General features: G+C 47.1%; 1 protein-coding gene across 1 annotated transcript in view; it reads left to right on the forward strand.

Moving 5' to 3' along the window:
- The window catches only part of ADAMTS9 (ADAM metallopeptidase with thrombospondin type 1 motif 9), a gene marked incomplete at its 3' end in the record, with an annotated part of 82,651 nt that overhangs the window by 34,505 nt on the left and 23,718 nt on the right, over positions 1 to 24,428 (forward strand). Inside the window, exons 16-27 of the mRNA XM_084269466.1 lie at positions 2,255 to 2,421; positions 2,537 to 2,666; positions 3,208 to 3,334; positions 5,099 to 5,309; positions 6,066 to 6,230; positions 7,606 to 7,770; positions 8,648 to 8,767; positions 10,226 to 10,330; positions 10,475 to 10,642; positions 11,040 to 11,324; positions 11,960 to 12,121; positions 12,718 to 12,894. Coding sequence (XP_084125592.1) covers positions 2,255 to 2,421; positions 2,537 to 2,666; positions 3,208 to 3,334; positions 5,099 to 5,309; positions 6,066 to 6,230; positions 7,606 to 7,770; positions 8,648 to 8,767; positions 10,226 to 10,330; positions 10,475 to 10,642; positions 11,040 to 11,324; positions 11,960 to 12,121; positions 12,718 to 12,894 — 1,982 coding nt within the window. The remainder of the gene's footprint in view (positions 1 to 2,254; positions 2,422 to 2,536; positions 2,667 to 3,207; positions 3,335 to 5,098; positions 5,310 to 6,065; positions 6,231 to 7,605; positions 7,771 to 8,647; positions 8,768 to 10,225; positions 10,331 to 10,474; positions 10,643 to 11,039; positions 11,325 to 11,959; positions 12,122 to 12,717; positions 12,895 to 24,428) is intronic.

A 24,428-nucleotide genomic window follows, 5' to 3' on the forward strand; every position in this document is an offset into this window, starting at 1 on the left:
CACCTGCCAGTCGAAGGCTGGTTTTGCCCTGTTTGTGTCCCTCGGAGTCAGTTCAGGCCGCTGACCGAGCAGGGAGTCGGTCTGTGGCCCCTTGCAATCCCAGGGAGATGGCTGCTCTCCCTGCTCTGCTCCTTCTCTTCGGCATGCTCAATGCCTGGCACTGCCAGCTGCGCCCCGGTAGCGTGGGTCCCTGAGCAGGGCACTTCCTCTTCTTTCATCCCTCAAAATCCATGAGTTGGTGTTTTTACAGAATACAAGGCTTAGCGTAGGCACTTGTGGTGACTGGGTGGGTTGCAGACAGGACTAGGCTGGTGGTTCCTACACCATCAAAGGTGAAGGGATTCAGTTGAGAAACAAGTAGAGGAGACTATTGCACACCAAAGGGAAATGGTGCTGGCTCCTGCAGCTGTCATTCTGGAGTGTAGTCCACATGGCTAGACCCTTCATTCAGAACACTGGCTGGGTCCTGCCCTGTCCTCATTCCTGGACTGGGGTCACACAATGCTGTCTATCCCCGCACGTATGCAGCTGTTCACTTATAGCCACCTTGCATCATTTCTACACGTTCACAGCAATGAAATGAGATGGTGCAGCATGAAGGCCCACATAAGGGAGTCCACAAGAAAGCTGGAGAGGGCATGTGGTGACAGGACGACAAAGGAGGGGAGATTTAAATTGAATACTAGGAAGAAATTCTTCACTGTGAGGGTGGTGAGGCGCTGGCACAGGGTGCCCAGGGAAGCTGTGGCTGCCCCTGGACCCCTGGCAGGGTTCAAGTCCAGGTTGGATGGGACTTTAGTCACCTTGGGTTTGTGAAGGGGGTCCCTTCCCATGGCAGGGGCTGGCACAGGCTGGGCTTTGAGGTCACTTACAACCCAAGCCAGGCTGGGATTCTATGAACGCACGTGAATACCAAGAAAACCATATTGAGTTTTCCATCCTGGGGTAGGGAGATACATTTCATTATTCATCTTTTTTAGAAAGACAATCCACCCTGTGTCGTGCCTGTTCAAACTGGTTCACCCCAGAAGGAGCCCCAAAGAACTTCTCAGCTCTTCTTGGAGGGCCTTTAATCTTCTTGGGAAGCAATGAAGTCAAATCTTCTTTAATGTTGCTTTAATATCGCTGGGAAAGCATCTTTTCACATTAGGCCTGACTAGAAGCAAATGAGAAGTGTGCATGTGTCCACTTATTTTGCAGCTCACTGAGTGTGAAATCTTGGGCCCTCAGTACTGTGAACCCTGTAGTTGCTTAACAATTTAGGAGGAATTTGATGTTGTCATCAAGTCCAAGACGTGTACCTACTGTTGTAGGAGATACAGTAAATGGGAAGGACTCCTTTAATGAGTTTTACTACTGCTTAATGACATTAAAGTCTCCAAAGCGTGGAGTTTGGTTGAGTATAGCATTTGCTTTTGAGTTTTTCTCCATCTATTTCTTGCTTGCTACCAAGCAGTGTTTTGCTTCATTATCTCTCCTCATTCGGTATGAAAACCTTCCCTTTGGTGTTTTGGTGTTAAGTTTAGAATTTTCAGTACGGAGGCTTTGTAGTAATGTAGCTGTGATGGGTGAAATGGTGGGGAAACTAACTTAGGAAATTAGCTACATAATCGCATTAGTGTGAAGTTGTGCAGCAGACTGCTGTTTTCAGGAAACTGTTCCTTTTATAAAGCATTTAGGCTTTAAGCCTTCAGTGCTTTCACATACCTTAAGATTTGGAATAATAAAAAGTACAGGGGGAGGAGAGAGAAGGGGGGGGGGGTCAGGGGGAAGATTCTGACCAAACTCCCTGTAATTATCTACTAGAAAATGAGGATCGGGCAATTAGGGTGCATACGTTCACCTTAAGAACACACCTGGGAACAACAGGGAAGCCACCCTATCTGCATGGCTAACAGAAAGATTTGGGTAGGGTTGTTTCTGGGGTATATGAGGGGATTCAGACAGTTCTGTGAACAGCAGCCGGCCCGGCATGCCTTCTGGGCATCTCTCTGCCCTGGGTTATCGGTGAACTATTTAACAACAACTCCAGGCATTCAGCCTTCATTTTAATGAGGCTCTCCAGTGGGAAAAGGAGAAGGCGCAGTGTCCGTAAGAGCTCTGCTGCTCTCTTTACATCCTTTCTGCCTGAAAGTGCCAGTGGGCTTTTCCCCCCTCCCCAATGAAAAGGAGCACTGTGAGCGCGTGACCCATGTTATTATGTACGTATGAGTTAATTCTGCGTCTTTAGTTCTTGTTTTTTGCACCTATGCAGCCTTATCTAACAGTCAAGGAGACTTTATATTAAATGGAGACTTTGTCGTCAGTATGTTTAAAAGGGAAATCAAAGTTGGGAATGCTGTGATCGAATACAGCGGATCGGATAATACTATTGAAAGGATTAATTCTACAGATCGGATTGAGCAAGAAATAACCCTTCAGGTGAAGTATATGTTGTGCGTGTGGAAAAGTCTGCCCAGCATTACTGGACTGACAGCAGTGGGCAGGGAACTCTGTTGGTTTACTCTGCTTGGTCTTTTCTTTTTTCCCCCCTCAGGTTTTATCAGTGGGCAATTTGTACAATCCCGATGTTCGTTACACATTTAATATCCCCATTGAGGACAAACCTCAGCAGTTTTACTGGAATGCGTATGGGCCGTGGCACCCCTGCAGTAAGCTCTGTCAAGGTGGGTGTTTGGGGAGGCTTAGTTTTGTCCTGGGTTTGTCTGGGACCTGGGCAGTGCTGTCATATCCCTCTCCGTTTGATTTCTTTGAGATTCTTATGTTATGGGTGTGATTGTTTCCCTGGGCTGTGGTAATGGATAACGTCGTAGGAGATGTAGCGCTGCTCTGCTGCTGCTTGGCCTCAGAGCAGGGCACCTTTACAGCCCCCCTGGGCCTTGCAACCTGGCATGCAGGGCTGGAAGCTCAACACAGAAAAGGTTATGTGGTATTGCCTAAGGCTGCAGAAGGTATCAGTGTCTGGTTTTGGGTCTGATGCCCAGTCATTCCCACCTCCAGAACACACTAAGCCCGTCCTTGCAGGCATGCTGCAGCTCTCGGCCGGTGGCTGTCTGGTCTGTGCTGTACCCCTTCTGCTCTTCTTTGAGAGCCTTGAACCCCTCCCTTTTCTGAGAGAGACTTAAAAGCATAATTAAATGTCAGAATGATTTGATCACTTTCCCATGTGACTCAAACAATGTGTTGGTTGGGTTTTTTTCTGTGTAGGAGAACGAAAGAGGAAACCTGTGTGTACAAGAGAGTCGGATCAGCTCACAGTGTCAGACCAGCGATGTGATCGGATTCCCCAGCCTGACCCCATCACTGAGCCTTGTAGCACAGAATGTGAATTAAGGTGCCCTCTACTAAGCCTCCTATGTACTTTGTGTCACATATTTATTGTTTACTCCTCTTTCCATTCACCTTTCACCATAATTCCTTTTCTCAACTCAGCCTGTGTTAGATTTTAAAAAAGAAAAGGATTATCTATTGCTTCTTTGTCACCCAAGAGGGACTGGCATCCGCCAGCTGTGTTTAAAGAGGCACTTTCCTACATTTGCACATTTCTCCTGTCAGATTAAATTAGCTCTAACTGCAGAAAAAAAATCACCTAATGAGGAAAACTCTACCTGTGTCATACAGGGCCTGAAATTCGTGTCTGCCTGGATCAGAAATGCTCGGCACCGTCCTAGAAACAGCCCACAAAGAGAGAAAAAAAGCATTCACTCAAAGCAAAAGAGTAGCTAGGACTTGAATTTATCATCATTTGCTTAGAGCAAAGAATAGGCTTAAGCATAGAGCAGGTTTGGGGCCGTCCCCAGACAACTCCTGGCGAGCTGGAATTGATGGAGCATAGCCTAAATAATCACAACCCATTTTCCTTTAAAAAGCAATCTGTTTTCCTTTCTGTAGCCTAAACGCAGTAGAATCAAACGGCTGCTTGTGAAGCAATTCAGATGGCCCAGGTTCCCGAGGGGTTTCCCGGCTGCCTGCAATCCCAGGCCCTACAGGGGCTGGATGGGGGCTGTAGGGTTGGGTTGTCGCGGTAACAGCTGTTGCCATTGCAACAGGTTGGAAACTCGAGAAGGGCAAAGGCAGGACTTTGAAAAGCAGGCGGGGATGTGAGGGCTCCCGCCATTCAGCGGCTATTGACTCCAAATCCCCTTGATCTTATTCTTCTCCTAGCTGTGCTGAAGTTTGCTCTCTTGGCTCAGGAGCAGGGCTCTGCACCCCCCAAGCACTTGTATCAACCCCCAGGTCTCCAGGACGTGCAGGGGACATCACTGCCCCCTTCCCCAGGAGCCACCTCAGTGAGGCTGGGGGGCACAGTCAGCTCCTGGTGAGGCCAGGGTCTCCAACCTCTCGCTGGATAAGACCTCATGTCCAGCATCTCTTGGCAGAGCTGGGGCCAGGGTATATGTGAAGTAGGGTGTACCTCTAGGTGGGTCCTCAAAGGCCATCAGCACCAGCCCTCGCCCATCTCAGGAAAGAGGTACCAGTGTGGGAATCTGTCTGTCCAGAGGCATATATCCCTAATCCCCACTGACACCTCTGATGTTTGTGTGTCTGGAAGCACATCATTAACTTCCCTTTGGAGAGATTGAATGGTTTTACAGGCATCCTGCACTGTGGAGTGCCATGCCACACCTCTCAAGCTTGTGCAGATTGCTTTCTGACACTGTATTTTTCAGCTTTTCATTTTTTGAGGCTGAAGTGAAGTTCCTGCAGAGGAACGTGGGGTGGAAAGCCTTCAGAGCACTGCTCCTGGCTTGGCCACGGACTGCCTGAACAGTCTCGTGTGGTCCCTCAGGTCATCGTGGCTTTGCTGCCTGTAAGAGAGGCCTGGTGACAGTTCCTCACCCCCAAGAAGCAATGCCAGGGTTAACTGTCTAATGATTTTGGAAACCACAAAGCACTAGAAACTATTGTAAAGAGCCAAAACTTTGAGCCCAAAACCCTGTATTCCTTATTTATGTTAAACACCCTTGAGCACGTTTAATGCAGGTTCCTAGAGCCCTGAAGCTCCATTGCCTCTTCTGATGCTCTCCAAGGAAGATATCTTCATGTGGGGCTTTGGACTTTGCAGCACCAGGCCTGACATTTGCTTTCCTCTGCTCAGGTGGCACATTGCGAGGAAGAGCGAGTGTACAGCCCAGTGTGGGCTGGGGTACCGCACCCTGGAGATCTACTGCTCCAAGTACAACAGGCTGGAAGGGAAGATAGAGAAGGTTGATGATCGCTTCTGCAGCAGCCAGCCCAAGCCCAGCACGAGGGAGAAGTGCACTGGAGACTGTAATGTGGGAGGGTGGCGGTACTCTGCCTGGACCGAGGTAAGGGATGCTCAGTGATACAGTGAACACTGTCTCCTCCTTGCACAGGGATATGTCAGGCTGTTTAGTTTGTAAACAACACACATATAAAAGTCAGCCACAGTGATTCTGCTTCCATTGCTTTTTCTGGAGGATACTGTAGTCCAAATCAATTTTTCACTGCAATTAATTTATGCTTTTAAGCATCCCAAGGTCTGTCTTCATTACGCTAAGCCTTGCTGGCTGTCATCTCCCATCAAAGCCAGCTCCGCTGCCAGGCGCTGGGGAGGATGTATTGCCATCAGCAGAGGACTTCCAGAATTTGTTTCCTTTACACTGTTTAGCTTTTCCATGAACAAGAAGACTCCTGAGTGCAGTCTGGGCATTGAGAGAATGACGAGCCTGGGGCTTTCCAAGGAGGGCATGCTGATGGGGGCAGTCTGGCTGGCTAGGGGGCATTAATCTTTCCTAAAATGAGAACGAGCAACAGCCATTTGGGAGAACTGAAAGGCGACACTTGTAAAAGTAATAATGGGGTTATAACCCGAAATGAATTTGTGAAACTCATTGCTGTGAGATTGTATTAAGCTTAGCAAGATTGGCTTTTTAAAGGAATATATAAAGTAACAGCCTGTTACTTAAAGCACAAATTGTTCTTCTGGAGGTTTTCTGCAGTCCCTTCACGGTCCTGACTGCAAAGAGGGAGAAGGCAATAAATGGGCTCTCGACCCCTAATAGAGTGGCAGAAAGTATTTATTCGGCATCTCTCCTTCCCAGTGCTCCAAGAGCTGCGGCGGGGGCACGCGGCGGCGGCGAGCCATGTGTGTGAACACCTACAATGATGTCCTGGATGACAGCAAGTGCAGTCAGCAGGAGAAGCTGACAGTGCAGCGATGCAGTGACTTCTTGTGCCCCCAGTGGAAAACTGGAGACTGGTCTGAGGTAGGTGCTGGTCACCAGGGTGGGCTCAGGATGCCAGCCCTCCATCCTGAAGGGCTGGTGTCTGCAAAGAGAGATATCTGTCTCTGTGTGTGTTTTGTGGCCCACGGTGTGGTAGCACCCTGTCTTCTGCAGAAGGTGTCCCCAGTCTGTGCCCAGGGAGGCTTGAGACAGACAGCAAGGTCGCTGGTCTTGTCACCACTGGTCAAGTGGCCACATCATAGAATCATCACTTGCGTTGGAAGAGACCCTTTAGATCACTGAGTCCAACCACAGCCTAACCGTGCCCAGCCCACCTCTAGACCATGTCCCCAAGTGCTTCATCCACTCACCTTTGTTGAGATGCCCCAGCAGAGCGGAGCCATCACTGCCCTGCTCCTGCTGGTCACTGTTCCTGACACAGGCCAGGACACTGCTAGCCTCCCTGACCACCCAGGAATGCCACTGGCTCATGTTCATCCCCGCTCCAAAACCGCAGGGGGTTATTTTCTCTCCAGTCCTGCAGTTATTTCTCCCCATTTTTTCCACGGTTCCTCTGCACCTTTGAGAAGAAGAAAACCTTTTGCCCTCATTTTCCCTTGAGATTGTCCTCGTGAGCCCTGACAGCTCTGGCTGTCGCCGGAGGGCAGGATTTCACCCTATTAATATCTCGCTCAGCTCTCCCTGCTGCTTCATACTACTCTCTCTTCCACTACTGTTGGTGTCTCTTGCAGTGCAACAAAACCATATCTTGATGGGCCTTTTCCTGCTGCAGAACCAGGGAACAGTCTTCAAAGGCTTCTTGTCACCTTTGTGGCCAAACAGCTTTCATTTCTGTGAATCACTTTATCTTTAGGAAATGGTGAAAACAATTAAGTGGGGACAGGGATTGTTGTCTGCAAAATATCTGTCTTTTGGGTTGAGCGGCTGGCAGCCCAAGCCATGCCTGGGCAGGGGAGAATGCACTTGCGGCCTGTGGGCACTGAAACCCTTCTTGCACACAAGGAGCTGAGCAAGTTTTTTTGCAAGCCTTTGGCACCCTGTTGTGCTCAGTCAGGCAGCGCTGTGGCATTTCCCTCTGTCTCAAGGCTGCTGGAAGTCAGGAAGAAGGAACCTTCTTAGTCTTGCTTTGCCTGTGCTGACAGGTCATAGCCTGGCTTTGTTCTCCATTGCTCCATCCTCTGCTCTGGCCCAGCTCCGGAGAGCAATCCTGTCTCTCTGCAAGGTACCCGTGTGTTTTCCAGCACACGTGGTCATTAACTAAAGAGCCACCTCTCAGCACCGGGTTTTACACAGCACTTGCAGCGGGTCTCGAGGTTTATTTTCCAGTGCCAGGGCAGGTGCTGAGCTGGCAGCGCATCCCCAGCACTGCCTGAGCTCTGCGTTTTACTCCTCACAGTGCCTGGTCACCTGTGGAAAAGGGCACAAACACCGCCAGACCTGGTGCCAGTTTGGAGAAGATCGATTAAACGACAGGTTTTGCGATCCCGAAACAAAGCCGGAGTCGGTGCAGACGTGCCAGCAGCAGGAGTGTGCTTCGTGGCAAGTGGGGCCCTGGGGCCAGGTACTGCCGAGCTGCCGTGGGGCTCCTGGCTGGTGGGACCTGGGTGACGGTGGCCGAGCCGCTGCCCTTTCATCCAGCTTCGGCGGCATAACTGTGTTAATTGATTTGCACAGCAAAGCAGCCCTCTGTTCGCTTGGGTTCAGCGGATGGGCAGCAATAACACTACCTGCCCTTTGTGCTAAATTTAATCTGTGTCATGCTAAATTGGCCATGATTTTTGAAAAAAGGGGTTTCCAAGGTTATGCTCCTAAATCCATATTTAGGCATGTAAATACATGGCCTAATTTTCCCAGCAAAGCTGCTCCCATGGCATAGCTGTTGTTGCTTTTAATGTTTTCCAGTTTCTGGGTTTTGGATGGATTTTTTTACTGTTAAAATACAAATTGCTCATTTCTCCTGGAGTGTTCTGGCATCTCCTTTTCCACAAAGCTGTTAGCTCTTGATTTTTTTTTTTTTAAAAAAAAAAGGCAGCAAACCCAGACCAGTTGTCCAGTCAGACTTATTTCCCATCAGCAAAATTATTCATTAGCCACTTGTGCTATCATGGGGCTGAACAACCAGTTTTAAAAGAGGACATGATGCAGCTTCTACTAGACTATGATTTACTGTGTGCAGCAAAGTAAATCATTTAAATTCTTGCACCTTCATTCCCAAGGAAGCAAGTGAAGCGTGTGAGGCTCTGGTGGGTGCAGTGAATTAAAACTTTGACCTAATTTAAAGCTGAAATGCATGAAGTGGAGAGAAACCAGAAGGGAAGCTGGGTTTTCTTTTCGCTGCTCATGCTGCATGCCTAAACACAGGCTGGGCTGGTTAATACTTATGAACCAAAGCAGCTACACAGACCTAACGCTTCTTTCTCCTGTCTGTCCTCTCCCAGTGCACAGTGACCTGTGGCCAAGGCTACCAGATGCGAGCAGTGAAGTGTGTTGTGGGCACCTACGTGTCAGTGGTGGATGATAATGAGTGTAACGCTGCGACCAGGCCAACAGATACCCAGGTAAATTCTGCTGTTCTTTCTCCATATTTTGCCAATGTGTGTCCAGAGGCCTCCCAGCTGCAGCTTCGAGAGATGTCTTGTCCTGAATGCCAGCCTATGCAGAGCAGTATCTTGATCCTCTAAGACCTCAGGAGATGAAGAAGCAGCTGTAGATGAAAATGGGAAGACACCCAGGGAGGAGGAGGGGTCTGTGTCCTTTCTCTTGCATGGGGTGTGGGATGCCTGGCTGTAGGGCCATTGCTGTATGGTGCTAATAACAACTAGGGGCCATCACATCTTGGGAGCTGCACTGGACAGTGTAGTGCATGTGCCAGCTACAATTCCAGAGGCACCTCCCCTGAATGGATAAATTAAGAAATGTTGCACACCCTTTGCAAACATGCAGCAGAGACCTTCCATGCTGTGTTTGCTGGTACTTGGAAGGAAAGTCCCACTTCAAGCAGAGGATATATCTGTGGTATCCGAAGGAGCTCAGTAAAGCACAACGTTACCCTCTATCTGTCATCTAGGGAAGCTGTAGTGCTGGTGCCTTGCCCAGCTTTAGTCCTACATGACTTCACAGAGTTTAACTAAGGCCACAGTATTTAGGAAAGGGCTGCTTTTCCCATGTATGGAGACCAATTGCACTCTAGTCAAGGGGTAACAAACCCACTTGTCATCAGCCATTGCCTGGCATGCACATCTGCAGTCTAAGTAAAGTCACAGCCATGCGGAAGTCATTTGCCATTTGTCAAGAGCTGCTCTCTCTCCCTTGCAGTGATGATCAGTATTCATTTCCTTTTTGGCAATGACTACTCGTAGGCTCATGGAGTAAAGTCGTGGCTATTCATCATTCCTGTTGCCAGACCTCCCAGGAGGTCCCGACAGGACCAGAGGTCTCTTGCTAGGCACCGTACCAAGGCTGAGGAGAGTGACGTGCCTGTTCCCAAAACCTAGAACTCTTACTGTGCAATGAAGGTCGGCACGTGGATCTAAGTGGTCTGGTGGGCTGCAGGGAGTCAAAGGGCTGCAATCAGCTCAGCAGCATAACCATTCCGAAGTGGGCTGCAGGTCTTGCACCGAAGAAAGGGAGCTTTGAAGGGAGATAAAGTTGCTGCTTTGCAGATGTGTTTTTCATACCAGAACTCTCTTAATGAACTTTCATCTTTTGCCTCAAAATCATCTGGTTTTAATGCGTGGAGATGGGACGTGGTTATGGGGATCCCCACTGTAGAGTTAGTTCTAAGGAAGTCAAACATCCACTGAGGTTTTGCATAGGAAGCCCTCAAGGTATTGATACCAAATTTTGCTGATTCACCAAGAGGATATGAGTAGAAAGCCTGCCAACACAAACATGCAGGTCACGGATTTTTCAAGGCGTTGTGTGTGGTTGATAATTACACTGAAGAGGAGATGGTTGAACTGAAACATCTGCAAAGTCTTTATTTCCCTCTTTTCCCTCATGTATTTCATGTACAGGACTGTGAAATAGCATCATGTCCTCCCCATCCAAATAGTCCCGAGGCCAAGAGATCTGCGTCAGGCATTCACAGGACTCAGTGGAGATTTGGATCCTGGACACCGGTAAGTGTGTGTCCTAATACTTTCAGGATTATTTTATAGTAGATAATGTATCTTTTTAAGTGCCTTTAAGGAGGTTTTCATTCCAAAGTCCTTGCAATATCTACCAGGAAACTTTCTAGTGGAGTGCTTGTGCTCTTCCCTTAGTGCTCTGCAACGTGTGGGAAGGGTACCCAGATGAGATACGTCAGCTGTCGGGATGATCAGGGCTCGGTGGCTGATGAGTCAGCGTGTTTCCACCTCCCGAAGCCTTCAGCCACAGAAACGTGCACCGTGACGCCATGCGGGCAGTGGAAGGCCTTGGAGTGGAGCTCTGTAAGCATCATGCTGTCTCTTGCAGAAATCTTCACAGAATCACAGCACATTAGAAGTTGGAAGGGACCTCGAAAGATCATCTAGTCCAATCCCCCTGCCAGAGCAGGATCACCTAAACTAAATAGCTCAGGAGCACATCCAGGCAGTGTTTGAATGTCTCCAGAGAGGAAGACTCCACAGCCTCTCTTAGGCAGTCTGTTCCAGTGCTCTGTCACCCTCACTGTGAAAACGCTCCTCCTTATAGACCTTGTTGCTGGAAATGTGTTTGTTTCATCTGTCATGTTTGCCCTTTTGTAATGGGGGGGAGATTAAGGTTTTCTGCTGTTCGTTGTTAGCAATAGCTGCCTGTTTTTTGAAGCTGGAAATGTGACTGTCTCCTTTCCCCACTGTAATGCAGTGCTCGGTGACGTGTGGTCAAGGTAAGGCAACGCGACAAGTGATCTGCATCAATTACAGTGACCAGCTGGTGGATAGGAGTGAGTGCGATCCCGACGACCTCCCTGCCACTGAGCAAGACTGCTCCATGTCTCCTTGTCATCCAAACAGCCATGACTACGGCAGGCCCATCCACCCTTTCCTCTATCCGGATCATCGCCTGAAAGTGCACCCCGGAGGCAGCCCGAATCGAAACCGCGCGCACGTACCAGGAGGCAATCAGTGGAGGATTGGCCCCTGGGGTGCTGTAAGTGCCCTGATTTTCTTACTGCTGGTTTCTGTGGGTTTTGTGTTTTTTCCCCTGGGCTAATCCAGGGTTTTCTAATGTCACAATGGAGGGAAAGGAAGGGGACGCTTCTCTCTGCTCTCGCCAGCAAGCCTTGCAGTAGGTTGCAGGCATCACTTCTCAGCCTCTAACACCTCATGTCTCCAAGGGTCTTCAGGCAGAAAGCTGACAGCATCATTTTCCATGAGGCAAAGGCCAATCTTTGCTTTTTTGCTGTCTCCTGGGATGTTTACTGCTGTGCAGAGCTGTTGCCAAACCTTAATGCCAGCTCCTCTCACCCCAGCCAGGTTGTGTTGCTTTATCATGGAAGCCCCTAAAGGGAATTAAGCGCAAATGGGATGTCAAACACATCATTAAAGGCAGTGGGGGTTACTCACCTGCTTAAAATCAGGCTCACGTTTATTTTCTTTGCTTAGTCAGCACCTAAGTCATTGCACTGCTATTAGTAATAGCTGGGTTTTGAAGTTAATAATGCCTGTTAGCTGTATTAAATTTCTTAGTTGCACGTTTTCCCACGGTGCAAGGCACTGTGAAGGAGCTGGGAATGCAAAATTGTTCCTGGATTCAACAAAGCTCTGGGCAATTGTGTCTTCCAGTGCTCTAGCACATGTGCTGGGGGGTTCCAGCGGCGGGTTGTGGTGTGCCAGGATGAGAACGGATACACCGCAAATAACTGTGATGAGAAAAGCAAACCCATGGAACAGAGATCATGTGAATCCGGCCCCTGCCCTCAGTGGGTGTATGGCAACTGGGGAGAGGTGAGTGCACCATTCATCCTGCACAGGGGAAGGATTTCATTAGCGGGTGGTTGAAAAATGGGGGAAGAGTGGGATATCACGGCGACATTTATTAGAAAGATTGGAGCATGGAAGGCAGCCTCTGATAAATGAGTGAACCCTAGCAACTGCTCTGTGGTGTTTTCCTTTCCATTTGTCATGGGAAAATTTTCTTGCCAGGCAAAGGTGAATTCTACAAAAATGGAGATTTTTTTTTTTTGGTTTTGCTTTTGCTTTTTAAGGAAAGTAGTTTAACTGAAGGCCTTTTTTCTTAATAAAAACACTGCTCCATTCTGCAAATTCATCTGAGACAAAAGATTGAGAGATGTTAACCTCCAGTAGCATGATGAGTCTGGCCATATCATTGTGGAGCGACACGAAGAGCTTGGGGAAGAGAGAACTGAAGCAGCTGAGGCCCCATCCGAGGCTTGCACAGCGCTTGAGGGGGATCTGGTTGGAGTTGGGTTGGTTGGGAACAAAAACGACCATTGGGTCTCAAGAGGTGCTAGTGCTTCGACTGACCTGTCAGCAGTATTTTTGCCCAGACGATGACTCCTCTGTCCTCTGCTGACTTCCAGTGCACGAAGCCATGCGGGGCAGGGACAAGAACACGGCTGGTGGTGTGCCAGCGCCCCAATGGAGAAAGGTTTACGGATCTGAGCTGTGAAATCCTTGATAAGCCACCGGACAGAGAGCAGTGCAATGTGCAGGACTGTCCTAGAGATGCTGCCTGGAGCGCTGGTCCTTGGAGCTCGGTACGACCATAAACTCTTTCTCTTTGTGAACCGTTTTGTGGATATCCCGTAACAACAGATTTAATTTGCTTCAAACCAAGGTGCTAATGCTTCATGTCTTAAAACTGCACTTAAAGAGGATTATTGACAATATATTCAGCGTAACACCTGTTCAGGAAGGGCTTACAATTAGGGGAGCTAGATTCCTTTAATTTAAAAGGCACTTTCTGCTAAGTAGCCACCTTTTGTCCGTTTTATTACTCTCTGCGAGGGCTGGGCATTACGAGTCTTGGTTCGGGAGCGAGTTCTTTGCATATGGATTTAAACCTGGCATTTAAGCAGTCCATTTCCAGTGAAGTTAAATTGTTCTGATATTTAATGGTAATACCACACTGTGAACCTAATGGTTTCCCAGTCGTGTGTTCTCTGCCAAAAGCGAGATCACAGAGGAAAATACGTACTGAATCTCATCCACTCCCAGGCTTGTACAAGCACCTATAGATGTGTGTGTGTGTGTCCCTACCTGCCCACACACACAGCTATACAGAAACCTGTGTGCATTCACACCTGTGCTCTATTTCTGTTCCCGTGTGTATATGGGTGTGTTGTACTGTGCAAAGACAACTGTGAGCTATTGTCCTGCATCTTTCTGGTTCTGGAGAGTTATCATCTGGCCTGATCTCCAGTTGCTGCTCTAGGTATCAGTAAGCCAGCAAGGGATCAGCAAGGTGCTTGAAGGCTTAAAACCCTGGGAGTGAGTTTTCTAATAACAAAATAGTGTTTGGGGCAGAGGTGTCTTACCCTGCTCCTTTGTCTCTGGAGGACTCTGCTACAGAGATGCGTTTGCAGTAGCAGGGCAGCCCTGAATTGTGAGGGGCTGGACTGCTCCTTGAAATTGTCCCTTTGCAGCACAGGGCTGAGCCCTGAGCCAAGGCGAGTGCTGCCTGGGATGCTTCTGGTGTGCTGGAAAACATGGACCTACTTGTTTTGGAGTGGCCTTCAAAGAAATGTTGCCCTTTATTGTATATCTTGTTACAAACAAATTTGAAGAGGATTTTTTAAAAAAATAACAATAATTTGACTCAGAAGCACTTTATAGGGTTTAAAAAAAGAAAAGAAAGGCCTGTTTGTAATGCATTGGACTTCCTTAATTGTCATGGTTTGAAAAGTCGTCTTGCTAAACCGTAACTGCATTCTTGTGTCTGTGGGTGCTTTCAGTAATGCCTTCAGTGATGCTCCTCGATGTCTTTGCCATACCTCAGTGAGTTATGCAATAGCCATAAAACTGCTGAACTGGTGTTTATATGGTGCTGTTTCACCAGTACAAAGGATAGCGATATGAAATATTTCATTTGAGGTGCTAATGTATCACACGCACACTGATAGCGTTGGTGCTAAAAGTGAGGGAGGTGAGCTAAGCAGAACTAGCAACCCACGCAGTGGCTTCCCCATGAAATCACAGCTGGGAGTTGCTGCCAGCCTTCCTTACCTGTGCCAGACCATTTGCAAGAACCAAAGGTGTGGACAGAGTTGTGTTGCGTTTTGGCGTCGCTCAGCGTTCAGCCTCTTCACAGCTGTTCAGGAGCAGGCTCCGGGGCTGTGCCTGCTCCCCTGTGTTAGCAATGCAGGTTGCAGCCCTGTATTTTGGTTTTCAATTGTTTGGGTTTGTGGGTTGGGTTTTTTTCATTCACCCAGGAAAAATTTCCTCAACTCTTACTGTTAACATTGGTGGGTTGTCCCTTGCTCGGTCTCCTAGGAGAGGGTGGAACGTCTGGCAAGGTGCCTGCAGCATCTCCTCCTGGATGCCCACAGGTGAAGGGGCTACAAACACGAGCCCCAAAATATCTTGATTTTTCAGTCTTACTCCTGAGGCTTTGTAAAGCCCTGACCCTTTCAGTCTTACTCCTGTAGCTCTGATGTAGGGGACCCCAGAGCTATTTGAAGACTGAATTGGATCTATGGGGTCAACAGGGCTTCGTTGTCACTCCTGCAAAATACTCCCCATATCTCTCTACCTCGTGCTACTACTGTAGGTAGTAACATCCAAATTTTTGTTTTCTTTCACATGTGATCACCTGGATTTGCTTTAGCTCTGTCATCAGTCGCAAGCATCGTTCTGTAACTGTACATACTTCATCTTTTGGGATGGAGTGTCACTACCATATTTTTTGGTCACTTTTGAAACAAGAGTGTAGTATTAGCTGAAAAATTTTCAGCAGTATGGATTTATGTATTTATGTAAAAGTGTATTTATTTTTCAGTATTGTTATTTAATTTTATAAAACTATTGCATACATTTATGATGTTTAATGTTAATGCTGAACAGTGAAAATTAAAGACAAGTAGAATGTAATCATAAACGAATTTGTATAATGATTTCTTCAGTCTTTTGCTAAATTAAGAACATATACTCAGTTTTGGTAACTTTTACTAAGTTTTCTGAATTGGTACTGCAATGTTCCATCTTTTGACTTGCTTTTATTTTACTTGCTTTGTTCTCCAACAGAAACTGTCATTCTTAATCATTAAACAAACACAGTTAAAAGTGTATGACTTATGAAGTTTGGATAACTAATTTCTTGCAAGCATCTGATTGGCTTAGCTTCACTCAAGTTTCAGTGGAATTAGTACTATAAAATGCATACAAATTAAAGCAGAGAGTCTGAGGAGTTCAACCCTTATTCCTCAGGCAAAGTTCCAGTGGGATTTTAAACAGTAAACAAGTGATTTTGTCTGGCTGGTTAAATCCAGGTTTTAAAGAGACCATTAAATGAATAAACAGATTCTGTATGTAAATGTTAATTTTATAACAGGAGACTGGTGAGATGCCTTGTCATTATAATGTATGTTCAAAGAGGACTAAGAGGAGGTGACACTTATTTCCTTGCTTATTTAAGAACATGTATTTAAACAGGGCAGAATTGTACGTGTGAGATTGACCTGACCTTTTCATTAAAACAATGCTTTAGAAAACCTGCAGTGACTGTCACCAGGATACAGAGAGTGTTCTTTCTCCTCTGGGTGCCTTATGGTATGAACATAGATCTCCATACGTGCTCTTGAGTACCGAGAGGAAATCTCACCATGTTCTCCAGAACGGTGGAGATGCTCACGGAGTATTATCCATCACTTCACTTAAAACCTGAGGCTGAACCCACTTCCCTTGGGGTAGATCTGCTCCTTGCACAACTCTCCATGAAATTTTGGTGCTGTGGAGTTGACCGAAATACCCAGCTATATCCTGATATGATTTATGAATAACGCTGAATACCCTTGTCATGGGGTTTTCATTCTTTCCAAGTTATAAAATGGGGACAGATAAGGTCAAACAATTATATCTCGTGGCACCATGTCCTGGCTCAGTCAGGTGAGTCATGTGGGCACTGGGACAGCAATCATTTGACCTGTGGAAAATGGGTAGGTGGGGTTTTGGATGTGTGTGTTTCTTTTTTCCTAAAAGTTATTGTATTTTTAAAGTAATCTGCTTTGCCAAATGCTTTTCACTCTTGAATGCTGGAAGTTCTAGCTGCTAATGCAGTGGCTACGTAGCTCTTAGTGCTGGCAAAACAGCAGTGTGTGCTTCCCAGTCCTTCACCAGATGGGCAGAAATGCTGGTGGCTTGCTCTTTGAAGAACTTTTGTTCTAACAGTGAAGAATTGGAAGCTTAGCCTAAAATAATTAGAATATTATCCAGCTAAGCTTCAAACTCTGTTACTGTCAATATGAATTCAGGTTTGGGTCAGGACAAGGATGCTGTATCCCCTTAGCCAGCACTGGAAGCTGTTGGCATTGATGGCTTTCAGGGCTCTCTGCCTGTGCACAGGGATCCAGGTAGCAGCGAAGGGGGCTCTGGACTTGGGAGGGAACAGGAGGACTGCCTGGCCAGCATCCGTGTCAGGGAGCTGGCACTTGGGAATTTTAATCTTAAAATTGGTATCAATGGAAAATTCAGGTTATTTGTCAAAGCCCCAACATGTTGTTTATAAAATGCCTGCCCTATGAAGCTGGCTGAAAACAGGCTGTTCAATGGCAATATTCTCCATGTCGCTGTTCTGATAATGCTCTTAGCAGGCAGGATGTCAGCTCTCGCTAAGGCAGAAGTGATAACCAGGGGCAGATTTGGTTGCGAGTGTATATAACTCTGGTGTTCTCCTCCTCTCTTCTTCAGAGAATGAATCTGCTGTGACAGCAGCACTACTGAGCTGCTGTGTGATTCTTCACACATGTTTTTGCAATAACAAAGCCGTCCTTGAAAAGGAAGTGATAGGCACACTGAACTCTGCAGTCACTTGGCGATTCGCGATGCCTATTCTTGTCCTTCCTTCGTATGGTGTTGGTTCAGGCTCTGAGACTGCAGTGGCAAGTCACTATTTCTCTGTAGTGCCAGGTATTATCAGAAAACTAATAAAAGCAATCGTACCCTGAGAGCCCGTGGGGGAAGGACAGATGTTGCCGCAGCAGAGGAAGGCTACATGAGTGGTCCCAGCGCCCATAGACCAGGCAGAGAGGTGCACTGGGTGGCTTGCAGGCCTTCAGACAAACAAGTCGAAATAGATGCCTTAGTGAAGATTTAATAAAACTGATCCAGACCAAAATGAGAACTTTGTAGCCTATGGATATCTCCAGCCATCTGTCTGAAGCTGTCTCAATCTCAGGACTATACACTTAGGCTGGCCCAGCAAGGCTGATGTCCCTCTTGGGTTCCTGGCTGCCTTCCCTCTAGGATAAGTCAGACCGACTGACTCCAGGGACTGCGGATCGGTGTGCTGATGAAAGGAAAGAAGTTGTCTGCTGTGGTTCCCCCGTCAGAAAAAGGTCTTTGATCTCTTCTGGTGCAGAGATGCAGATCTCTGGTTTTTGTCTAAAGAAGCAAACCAGACCCATTTCAGCCCTTCCCTGTACTCCCTGCTGTGTGTCACCCATCCCCAGCATCCCACTGCCAGTACCCAGCTTCAGCCACCCTCCCAAACTGCACATCTCTGGGTGTGCTGGGATGTGCAGAGCCATACTGTCTGTTTCACCATCCACCTATTCGCTGCCTCAGAGCTCATCCCAGAGGGTAAATGCAGTTGGGATTTCAAACAAGAAGAGGTGAGGGCTGCTCCTGCAGCTCTTTCCTCAGCTCTCTGCCCACTGTCCCTGCCAAGCCTCAGAGCTACAGCTGGTGGCTCCAAGCCAGTTACAGATGGGTAACACCAGTGGTACACAGTTGCCTGGTAGATGAATATCACTTTTATTCCTCTCTTGCTACTCTAGAATGTCCAGTTTTTATTTTCCTTTCCATTTTTGTTGTTGGCCTATCATTGCACCTATCGTTGCCAGACGTCTTTCATTGCCACTTCTGTTTCTCTTTAATGAGGAGAACTATATAGGTATGCTGTTGCTATTGGTTCTGCTCTCTCCTGGGTGTTGATGGTCTACGAGTGGGAAAACAACCATTGAAGCCAGTCTGCTATCTTGCAGGTGAGGGACCACCCTGTGGCACTGTGTGCTGATCGCTGAGCCTGCACTCCTGTGCTTTGCTGGGTCAGCTGCTCTGCAGGACTGTCCTGCAACTTAATTCTCAACTGCTGTGATCCACACTCCTCCCATGAGGGCACCCCTTCTTCTCTGCAGCCATTATGATCTGATCTGCTATTAAATCTAGTGTCTGATGGAGAAGTAAAAGGACTGTTCCACGTTAAACTAATCCCATCTAATCCAGTGTCTGAATGCTGGGGAAATGCCAGGGCCATGAGCTGCAGGATGGTCAGTCTTGTCTGTTCCCCTCTGACAGCCTCTCCTGTTGCCAGGACAGAAGTGAGCTGGACCAGTGGTTGGACTCAGGAAGACTATTTTCTTGTAGCTTGAAACATTTCTCTTTCCCCTGCCCCCAGACACTACATCTTTTCCCAGGCTCCTCAGTGCACTTTCCCAGTCAGAGCAGGTAACTCCATTAGCATTTCCTGATGTTTCTTACCATGTGTAGTCCAACCCATGCTGCTGTCTTAACTGAAAATACTTGCCTTTCTCCTCCCAGAGAATGACAGTGGCTGTGTGGCTGTGTTCAGTGTGCCTCTGTGGTTGCCTCTTTACACCCTACCTCTTATGCCTTTTTTCCATGAGAAGGTAATTTTCTAGGCTGCTCACAGCTGGCCTGAACTTGACAAGGGGTGGGACTGCTGTTCAGTGATGACTGCCTGTAGCCTTCATGTCACAGTTGGCCTGTCCACAGGTGCTGATGTCATAAAGTCTGCAAACCTCCTATACACACATATACACACACTCACGTGCACAGGAGAATTAAAGCAATAAATAAAAGGGCAGTTTCTGGAAACGTTTGTGTTCAGAGCACTGGCTTGGGGTGCAGGGGACACATTAGAGCAGTAATGCGCTTTCAGGGATGAGCTGTGAGGTTCAGCATCCTCAAGCAGATCCCTGAGCTGAGCATTGGGAAGCCTGGCTGTGGTTTTGCCCGCATTCCACATTCACAGAGTGTACTCCAAATGGCAGTAAGTGCTGTTGTTCAGATCTTTGGGATTGTAGCATTTAGAAAAAGGCATGTGTGATGATGAGGGACACTAAGCACAAAGACATTTACTGTGTTTCTAACTTTCCCTGCGACTGATTTGTGTGGTCATTAAGGAAAAACGATGTAGTCAATCTTGTTCCAAAGGCACTTAATGCTCTATTCATGTTCTAATTTTTACTAGCTCACAGGGAAGGCTAGCGAGCCAGCAGCATGGATGAAAATCTGTCTGATACCCAAGACCATGTGCAGGTTGACAGTATTCAATCCCTACTGCATTATGCCAAGATTTTTCTATATAAAAGTGGGCAGCAAGCAGCAGCCCAGTGCTCCTATAGACACCTGGCGTGATGCACACCTGAGCAATAGGGCTGGTGTTCCTTGGGAGAGCTCTTGGCTTTGTGCTTTGCTCCACCCAACACAGAAATCCTGTTCTTCAATGGGACTTCTAAATGCCATTGTAACATGACTGTTCACTAAAAAGACGAAGTGTCAGTTAACCTAGGCTGCTTGCTGCTTCAATTACTACTTTCTTAAAGTGCCACAGCATGGAAAATAGACTTTATTGGTGCCTTCCATGTCCCATTATACTGGCATCCTTGGGTAGCTCACTCGTCTCCTCCTAATTTGAGGAAATGCCATCTAAGGCCTCCCTCCCTGGAGAGACTTGTGTGGCTATTTGGCAGCTTTTGCTTGTTTGTTGTTGAAGTTAACTGGTGTAGAGCAGGGCAGGGATGAAGCTTTTAAGGCATCTTTGTGTGTTCACAGCCCTGCTGGTTTCTGCACCTGGTGAAGTCTTTGTGTGGGAGGTAACAACAGGGCAGGTGAAGGAGGGGGAAAAGGTACTACTTAGTAGGTGGATGCCACATACAAGGAGGTGTATGGGTTCTCCTGCTGCAGTTACCTGCTTTTTTCCCATATGTCTTGTGAGGTTTCCTAGTTCAGGGAAATGGTTGTATTGACTTCAGTGCTCAGGGTCTTGAATCTTGCAGGAGTTAGAGCCCAGGAGCATCCTTTCCTCTGGGCAGACTGTGCTGCAGGAGGAACAGGCTCCAGACATGCCAGCTTCATCCCTCTGCTGCAGCAACAAACCAATTTTGACCCTTTTCTTTGAGAAATTCACACACACACACCCTTTTTTTTTTTTTTTTTTTTTTTTCCCCTATTATGAGACATCATCTGAGGTCATTTGCCAGTGTCTGCAGCTTAGTTTGATAGGGAGAAGGTGGAGGTTTAGTGAAGTGCTTTATTTCTCCCTTTTGCAAATAATCACTTGGGAAACTCCATGCCTCTGCTGCAGAGCTGAGCAGAGCAGCTGGAGGATGGAGACCTGGCATGTGCTGCAGAGCAAGGGCGAGCTAGCATGGATGTTCCCTCTCAGCCGTGCGTGGGGTGAGGAGCAAGGCTTGTGGATACTGGGGCTCAGCCGGCTCTTATGCACACCAAGGGCTGCCCTTTGGCTCTGGGAGGGCTCCTTGGGAAGTTTTCACAGGGGTTCACAACAAAGCTCACAGGTATACTTTGGCTACACACTCCATAAATCCCGAATATCAGTGTCTTGTTCTCAGTCCCCCTGGTTTCTCTGGGCAGTCAGCATGGATTAAGCACTTCTAAAGCTTCTTCCAAGCTGCAGTGCAAAGCTCTGGTTTGTTTTGCTCAGGTCTCTGGTCTAGTTGCTCTCCCTTGAACATAGAGACCATTCATCCCTTTCAAATGTACAAAAATCAGGTGTGTTTTCTGGCCCTTTACCAGCAAGAATCACAGTGACCGTGCACTGTCGGCTGCTGTGCATTTAGGGTACTGCTCCCTTTTACAGTTTTGCAGGAAAAGAAAGCTGGGTGAATCCTGCCCTGTCCGTGCCCCACTCTGCAGACAGGGACTTCTCGGTGTGCCGATGCGCCCAGGCATGAGTCTGTGCTGAAGGTGGAATGAGCAAGGTTACAAAGCAGCTGGGAACAAATATTTCCTCAACATCTCCTAAAGGCCCTGGAGAAACCATAGCAGGGAGCTGCACCCTTGTTTTAAGCCTGTTTCTTGTCTGTTGTGAAGCTAATTTAGTTGGGATGCCACAGAACCTCTGCTGGATGGTACACAAAGGCTCAGGCATTTTAAGGCTTCTAGGAAAGGTTCAGCTGAAGAGGAACAATCCAGGTTTTCCTTGGTGGTGTCATGTCTTCTGCTGTCCTTTGTGCTCGAGGACTTCACAGGTACAGATATCCTGCAGCTGTGATTTCAGCATCTGATAGCAGCAGTGTGAGTTATAGTAAGAGGGGATATAGACTAGCAGGAGGCTGAAACATAGCTATGAGGGTACCTAGTTGGGCTCTTCTTGAAGTTTGCTGACATCCAGGAGCACGGTGCCTCACAAGAGCGGGGTGTAAAGTGTTGTAGGGCTCTGCCATGTTTCTGTTTTATTTCATCTAGCACATGTTTCAGCTCAGATTGTTGAAAAGGATGAACAAGGGCTTACTTACAACCGCTTACTTTCCATATAATCCTTAACGTGTGGAAATCTAAACCTACAAGGATTGATTTTAATTTCCTCCCAGAAGTTGCTCCTGGCAGAATCTGATAAAGTCGGTTTTAGTCTAATTCTTCCCAGCCCTGCCCTTGGTGAGCTATCTGAGCATACCTATCTTTGGGAATTCATTTGGTGATCACCACAGCTTGCATTCATTACCTTGAATACCTCCCAAATCGTCAGCTGATGCACAGGGGCCTGGAGAAGTGGTCTGACAGCATTTTCTGAAACTTTCCACATTTGGGGGAGCACATCCCCAGGTTCTTGCTGGTGGTTTGCTTTCTCTGCTGCCTGTTGAGCTTGCCCATTCAGTGCAGAAAATGAAGAAGCAGAGCTACTCCATAGCTTTGGATTGCTCTGCACTGCCTCCTCCTTTTCACCAAAATTTGCTCGTTTGTGCCCAGGGTTGCTGAGTCCTTTTGGTGCTAGGCCAACCTTGCTCCCACCCAGCCTGCAGCCTGGCAGTGGCATGGCTGCAGCACGAGCTCCCGGTGCAGAAAAGGAAGTCTCAGTTTCCTGCAAGAAGGTCAGAACCTGGACACATCCAGCCAGGAATTTTGGAAAATTTTTAAGAGTTTTTGGGGTACAGTATCTGTGGGATTTTTCCCCTGCTATGAGCCCAATGAATCAGGTAGCAGCCATCCTATGTTAGAGAGATCTTAATGAACAAGCTGTACCCTCATCTTCCAAAACAGCAGAGTAGGAAACGCAGCAAGGGTTGGTTTGAAGCAATTTGCATGTACTTGGTAAAACAGATTCAGCTTTGTTTCTCCTCAACTCTGAAACAGAAAAGAAATTTCTGTGGAAACAGAAAACAGGGGCTTGCTGCTGTGCTGGAGCAGAGCAATGCGTGGCAGGAGAGATTTAGCATCATGTTCTGACCTTTTGGGAAGCAGTTGATATGGAAATATTTTTGTCATATTTATTTAAACCTTTTCCTTGCATTTATTTAAACTAGGCAGTATATTTATTTGAAAAAGCCAGCAGCATGCCAGTCTCTGGTGCTTGGCACGTTAACAAAAGTAACCGGTGTGATAAACGTAATGCCCTTAAATCTGTGCTCAAGGCTTTGATCCTAATGCTCTTAGGAAAGTCCTTTTGTTCTTAGTTCTCTATGCAAAGCCCAGGTGTGACTGCAGTGGTTTTAGGAGATAATAAAGATAGGAGGAAGAGGAAGGTTTACTAGACTCTTTACTGTAATGGCTGTAGCTGATTTTTGCAAAAGTACTTCTCTACTATTTTATGTGCCACAATCATCTTGGGGTTTTTTTGAGAAACAAAATGATGGGTTGGGTTTGTGCTGTCCTCTATGCCCAGCTTGTCCTCCCAGGCTCACCCAGGGGCACTATTTACTATCATGCCTCAATCACAGCCTGGAAAGAGCATTTGAAAGCAACATTTTCCAGCACTTGATTGGAGGCAGAGATGGGTTGACCATGGGCATGCTCCTATAGGAAGCTGGTTAGTGGAAAAAGTCAATACAGTACCTTGGCTACACCTTCAGGGATGGGTCCAGAGGTGATTAAAACCAGTAGAAGTCATTCTGTTGACTTCAAAGAGCCTTGGATGAGGTTGCTGTTCCACAGAGAGCCACCCATCCATCCCCAGTACTTTGAAGTATTTTCTGCAGGTGGTGGGGGAGAGGAGAGAAATCAAGAAACAGAAAAGGAAATATGAAAGGGGTGCTTTTGTCCGTGCTGTTCAAATGTTTTAAAGGCAAGGTGGAAGCTTACCTCACTGTGACACTGTTATTGATAGATCTCGTAACCAGGTGACAGCATTTGCAGTGATGAAGAGTCCTGATAGCAAAATGCTCCCAAAATAAATGAGGAGGCTGATGGCAGTAGCTAGGTGACTAGCTCCCCTAAGTCACGTGGCGGTGAAATGAAGCCCCCTATTAAATTATTTTCTGCATGTGGCTCACACATGCTTAAAATCTACGTGCCAAATAAAAGTTGGAAATACCTGAGACGAATTAAAAGGCAGTTATGAAGTAGACTCTTTGCAAAGGAATGTTCTGTCTCTGATACTTGGTTACATTAGATTATTCAGCCTCTCTTTTCTGTCAGTGCAAATGAGATCATAACTCACATGTGCATGAAAGCAAATGGGTGGTTTAGATCTAAAAACACACAGCTGCCTCACTTTGATTTATATTAAAGACAGACATAGAAATAATTAATTCCAGCATCTCGGGAATTACATTTGAGTATTAGCAAAATTAGGCAAATGATGCCTCAACCTTTGGGTGCGCCAAGGTGTGCATTGGTGGTGGGATGGTGAGATAAATGTCAGCACTGGGTTCTCTGCCAAAGTTCAATGATTTGTGGGAGGGGGGAATCACAATTTTGGAGAAGACTAGCGCCGTATTATTTGTGAGGTCAAATATTTATCAACCAATTCCAGGTCCCCAGGACTGTGCTCACATCACTGCACAATGTGGTTATTCTTCCTGTAGAATAAGTAGCAGATCTAATGTGGTTTTTAAATCAGAAACAAGATGCATTTTGCTGTACCAACTCGGGA

Source organism: Gallinula chloropus (genome assembly GCF_964237585.1).
Source record: "Gallinula chloropus genome assembly, chromosome: 12".
NCBI lineage: Eukaryota > Metazoa > Chordata > Aves > Gruiformes > Rallidae > Gallinula > Gallinula chloropus.